At 35.7% G+C, this 6210-nt stretch overlaps 1 protein-coding gene and 1 non-coding gene across 2 annotated transcripts; both read left to right on the top strand.

The window, feature by feature from the left end:
- The first annotated feature begins 1677 nt into the window (after positions 1–1677).
- On the top strand, positions 1678–2637 carry LOC122301943. The gene has a single exon (XM_043113289.1). It carries the CDS (start codon positions 1744–1746, stop codon positions 2275–2277), a length of 534 nt encoding a protein of 177 aa, XP_042969223.1. The 5' UTR covers positions 1678–1743; the 3' UTR covers positions 2278–2637.
- A 2834-nt stretch (positions 2638–5471) lies between these two features.
- Positions 5472–5579, top strand: LOC122302037. Its single transcript, XR_006240286.1, has one exon. It is a non-coding gene; the product is annotated as a small nucleolar RNA R71 (small nucleolar RNA).
- Positions 5580–6210: the final 631 nt, after the last annotated feature.

The raw sequence follows: 6210 nt of genomic DNA, 5'->3' as shown, positions 1-6210 counted from the left end.
TTCATGACGTACGTCTCACGTTACAAATTAAAAGAATAAACCCACTTTAATTTCATCCCATGTGCAATATTTGATCATTTGTTTTATGATCAGTACTACAGTTGCATGAATTTAATTTGCATTTGTTTTTTCCCCATTTCCATCTCATATAGTAGAATATACGTACACAAATCACAATATTAGAAGCTGGTAATATTTGACCGTCAATGATATATATATATATATGGAAAAATCTAGTTATAAATATAATTGTGTACTGATTTGTGAACCAATCTAATGTAATTAATCAAAAAATTGATTTTATTGAAAATAATACTAATTTAAATTTTAAATATAAAAAAATCAATATTAATATGCAGATTAGTACGTAACTTTACTTGTATGTAGTAAAACTCTATATATATATATATGGTTGGTGCATAGGTGGGTGAATATATGACCTTATATTTTGTGATATACGCTTGAACGTATACCACGAGAAAAAAACTACACAAGTGCCTACAGCTACTACTTACTGGCCTCATGTGTACATGATTACGTATATACATGCGTCATATAAACTTAAAATTACAGGACTGGAAAAAGAAAAGAAAATAAAAGAAAAATTAATTAGGCAGTACTGCAATATGCATGCGTGAACGCAAGAGACAAGGAGTCGGTATCAAGCTGCAACCAATCTATATCTTAAGTCATATATAATCATTGAAGAGTTTTGTTATATATAAACACAGTGATGCACTAATCTGTATATTAATATTAATTTATTTATATTTAAAATTTAAATTAACACTATTTTTAATAAAATTTACTTTTTAACCAATCACATCATATTAATATATAAATTAATATACAATTATACTTACAATTATATTTTTCCATCACTGAAATCTGATTAATTGTAAAACGAAAATGCAAAACTGTGCAGTTTATAAATTTGGTAAAAGATACAACAACGTCAACTAAATACACGTGTGACAATTCTAAGCCATCTGTGTCAGACTGTTGGTGGGGCGCCGACCCAGGAATAGAGGCGGCTAGTCATCGCCACCTTCAACAGATGACGCTTTCACCGAGTAACAGTGGCCCCCTCGCTCTCGATCGCTTCTAGACAACCGTTTATTATATCAAGAATTCATTAACCATAAGAAAAACTAATTTATATTTTAATTTTTGTATACTTATAATAAATTTCATAAAAATTAATGCGTTTATATTTATTTTGTACGTAAATACTAAACTCTTAATTAATATAAATAAATGTTAAATGTTATTTTGAATCTTGTCATTTGATATATAATATTTTAATTGATTTATTTTGTCTGAATGAATTGCTTAATTACGAAATTATTTAAAATATACAACATTTAATCGATATGATATCATCAAAGATAGTAAAATTAAATATTAATATTGTTGGAATGGAGAATATATAGGAGAATTTAGTATTATCAACTATGCAATGCCATTGGATATGATTCGGAATTTGTCAAATCTCATGTATTTGACTTTGACCGCACTATGTCTCGACTCCCGAGTACGGATGGCGCCGACGGTAGATGACAGAGCAACATTTGAATTTTTGTTTGGCCTCGCCTCCCATCGTATTCATCTCTACCTAGCTAAGTCGTCTTTTTTTTACCCATCATCTCATCTTTAGTCTGTTTTTATATATATAAGGCCTTCGATCCATTAATGGTATAAAGAATAAATCTCTCACTAACCGGCCAATCAATTTCCATATCTATGGAACCTTACTCCGCTTACTCATCTTCTTCCTCCTCCACCACCTACTTATCGCAAAAAGCGAAGAGTCCAAAATTCCCACGACCATTTCATTCCTCATCACTACTCCATACGGTTCGAAAGTCTGTAGCAAAGCCATGCAAGAGGCCAGTAGTGGCGCCATTGCCGCCAATGTCACCCCCTAGAATATATAAGGTGGATCCCATTAACTTCCGGGACCTTGTGCAAAAGCTCACTGGTGCAGCCGAGTTAGGCTTGCCTCCTCGTCTTCAAAGCGTGGCTCCTCCTCAACTTGATGTTACCAGGCAATTCCAAGAGCCTCCACCATTCTCTGCAGTAGGGTACCAGCTTGGATCAGGAGCAGCGCTGGAAATGAAACCCAAGAAAATCTCGGAGAATAAAGAGGCCTCATTTTCCCTTGGGATGAATCTGTCGCCGTCCTCTCATAATTGGTTTTCTTTCCCTCTTCTGAGTCCAGTAAGTCTTTCCGGTTTTGAACACAGCAAGGCCCTTCAACTCACGCAGGATCGATAACGTAGACTGTCTCCTACGCACCATGCATGTTTCATTCTTAGCCGCTCGGTCCCCTTAATTCTACTCGAGCTCATCTCCAGTATGTGTGAAGTAGAATTGAGAACACTAATATCTTTTATTTTGTTGTCATGTGAACGTACGTATGTTTGAACTGCTTAGAATTGATCGACCACCTTTGTTTATGGCCCGGATTGAGTACTGTTCTTCCCGGCGGGGCACCTATGCATAAGCGATAGCTCCATTTTGATACTTTCCTGCCCGTTTGGAAGGAATATATTCATACATGGAGGATCCATTGATGTACTTTTCTTTGCTATATCATATCACTTAGGCTGAGTGAAAAAATAGTTTTGATTCGTATATTGGAAATAGATTAATAATTTAAACATGAATACATTGAGCCTAAAACCATTTAAGCGCGCAGTAATTATACGCTTTTGAGAGTTTTCATCTTGGTACTAGGTCAGCCAATATTACTGAATAAATTAATTGAAAACAACCAGATTAATTTCAATGTCTTCCTTAGAATTGTGATCAGTACCTAATTACATGACTAGTACTACTCGTGAACCAATTTAATGGAACGGATATTAAAGACCAATCACGAGGCCGGCCGTGGTCTTTAGAGCATTGGCTAAAACTAGAGCTTTAGTTAAAGTCTAAACTAATAGAGATAGAGTCTCACGTTAGACTAACCCTCTCAAAATCAAAATAATAATAAAATATTATTACTTTAATAATAATTTTTTTAATTTCTTTAATTTTAATATTTGGCAAATATACATTTAATCTCCACAAAATGCCCATCACAGATCAAATTCAGCAACATTTCCACCAACATTCTCTCCCCAGTTGAGAAATCCACCAACTCCAGTAGCTACCAAACCAACAAAACAAAACCCATTCCACCAACATTTAAACCAATTGCTACCCAACATTAAATTCCACCCACAAAACAAAACATCTATATATAGATTTCCACCAACTTCAATAGCATTAGCTACTCAAATTGCTAGCTAGCAGTAGCAGTACCCAACTTTGGGCATATTCAGACTCACATTGAAAGAAACACACTTCCAGTTGTTTGCACATCATACTTCATTTAGAAAAATTCATATTATACTAATTTCAATGCAGATGATCATAGAAAATGTAAGCAAACAGACTCTTCCTTCCTTTTGAGCCAATGACTTGTTGTTATCTTCATAGGCAGGCTTCACGGAGCTGCAACACAAAGTCTTAATAGTTATATATCATCGAGTTTCAACTTCAGTAAAACAAATCGATTGGTGTGAAATATGGAATCAATCGCACTTATAAATCATTAGATAATTCCAAACACGATACAAATAGGTCAAATCATAAATCACAAAACGCAGCCTCCCAAAATCTTTGTAGGTTTGTTCTCTTCTACATATACTATTTCTCCTAAGTTAAATTCTGCCTTTGATTACTGAGAGAAAACAAAAGCATCAATTAAGTTAGCATTATGGCCTTGTCTTTTCATATATTCTCCTCATATATAATATAGCACCCTCTAATCAACTGAGTCTGCCCGAATGAAAGGAGGAAATATTAAATAATGAAGGACTATATCAAGAAAATTCCCAATAAAACGGTTTTTATACAGTATAAATCATAACTTGACTAATTTTTTGAGATTTTCGTAAGTGATCAACACCCATAAGGGAGAGAGAGAGAGAGAGAGAGAGAGAGAGAGAGAGAGAGAGAGAGAGAGAGAGAGAGAGAGAGATTGTAAAAGATCTTGGGCCACTTAGATTCTTCCTTGGACTCGAGATCCATACACTTGCCATTGGTCTTCATCTTTCTCAGACCAAGTCTATATGTGATTTCCTGAAGAAAACAAACATAGATTGTGCCAAGCCCATGACCTCCCCTATGGCTGCCTCTGTTAAACTAACACTTGCAGATGACCCTATTTTTGAAGACCCAACCCTTTATCATAGAATGGTGGGCAGCCTTCAATACTTGTCACTCACACGACCAAATATTGCCTATGCAGTCAACAAAGTGTGCCAATTTATGCACACTCCGAAAGTCTCCCATTGGCAAGCCATGAAGAGAATACTACGATATCTCAAGCACACAGCACATCTTGGCCTTCACATTAAGCCACTCTCCGATTATTCACTTCATGCCTTCATTGAAGTCGACTGGCTAGGGTGTCCAGATGATAGGCGCTCAATGGGTGGCTTCTGTATCTTTCTCGATTCCAAACTCGTTTCATGGAGATCCAAGAAAAAAAACACTATTGCATGCTCTAATACAAGGGCGAAATACAAGGCATTGGCCAACACCACAGCCGAACTCCTTTGGTTTCAATCACTTTTAAAAGAACTCCATGTATTTCTTCCCAAATCTCCAATTTTGTGGTGTGATAATCTGGGGACAACCTATATATCTCTTGGTAAACCCTATCATGCATTCTTGCACAAAGTACATAGAAGTTGATTTCCATTTGTGCGTTCTCATATTTATGCCAAAACACTGCAGGTTCCCTTCTTCTCCTCCAAGGATCAGATTGCCAATGTCTTAACAAAACCTCTAGTATCCACTTGCTTCCTACTCCTACAATCGAGTCTCACCCTACTTCCCATGTTGGACCTATGGGAGGATAATAGCAATAGCAACACAGTCATCTCCAACCAGGATTTTCAGTTAAAATTGGGATGATTAGACCAACTGGTTTGTAGGTATCAGAGAAATGTGCAACAGGCTTCATGTATATATCTAAGGCATTACATTGTTTCTCATACATTTCTCTCATTTTAGAAAATGTGGAGCACTCTTGAGTTAAGTGATCTACCCCACCACACACAAAACACGGTCCAAAAGACCCTACACGAGTAGCCATGTGTGTTGGCATTAAATCCTTAGTTTTCAACACCTCTAACTCCCAAGTAAGCATCTCAACTTTAGCTTTCAGGTTATCCTCTTCTCCAAGATGGTAAATTTTACCACAATTTGAATTTTCAGCAGGCCGTGACCTATTTGTACTCTCAGTAACACTAGGTCCGGTCCAAGTATAAGGTTTTTTAGCAAGCTCATTGAGATAGTCTATAGTTTCATTTAGATTCTTATACAAAAACTCACCATTACACTTCATCTCTATGAATTGGCACTCTCTAACTGTAAGTCCCTCATAGAAATAACTAACTATGTGCCAGTTCTCATACCCAAGGTGAGGACACTTTTTCAACAACTCATTAAATCTCTCCCAAGCCTAATACAAAGTTTTACTATCATTTTGTGCAAATGTGGAGATCTACCTCTTCAAAGCATTGGTCTTATGTTGGAAAAAATCTTTATTAAAAAAGACCTGTGTCATCCAATTCCATGATCCTATTGATCATGGTCTTAATGAGTACAATTAGCTCTTTGCTCTCCTTCAAAGAAAAAGGAAAGAACTTAAATCTCACAACATCATTTGTAGTATTAGGAATATAGAAAGTTGCAACTACTTCCTCAAACTCCTTGATGTGCAAATAAGAATTTTCATTCTCTAAACCATGAAAGGCAGGAAGTAACTATATCATCCCTGTTTTAAAATCAAGTTGACAAGTGTTGGCTATAAACATGATGTATGATGATGTGGTTGTACGTGTAGGGTGGAGGTAATCCTGAAGAGTTTTAGGGGCTTAATCGCCATGTTCTCTCATGTCTTCATAATTAAATGGATTGTCAAATAAAGGATTTAAAAAATTTAATTCTAACTTTTGCACAGGCCTACAAGCAAACATATCCAAGGAGTCTCTATATCTGTGCATGCAAGGTAAAAAAAAAAATTTAAAAACTAAAAAAGATACTATAAAAAGAAAAAGAAAAAAGATAATGCAGTAAGCTAAAAATGGGAACAAAGTTACTGCCTTTACAAACTGCTGAAATAAATTATGTCTTGTATCGATTCTTGCA

This window comes from Carya illinoinensis, chromosome 2 (assembly GCF_018687715.1).
Source record: "Carya illinoinensis cultivar Pawnee chromosome 2, C.illinoinensisPawnee_v1, whole genome shotgun sequence".
Lineage (NCBI taxonomy): Eukaryota > Viridiplantae > Streptophyta > Magnoliopsida > Fagales > Juglandaceae > Carya > Carya illinoinensis.
This window is presented reverse-complemented; position numbering and strand designations above follow the sequence as displayed.

Excerpts from the sequence above, each read along its gene's own strand:
- LOC122301943 (XM_043113289.1), top strand. The coding sequence starts at position 1,744 with ATGGAACCTTACTCCGCTTACTCATCTTCTTCCTCCTCCACCACCTAC.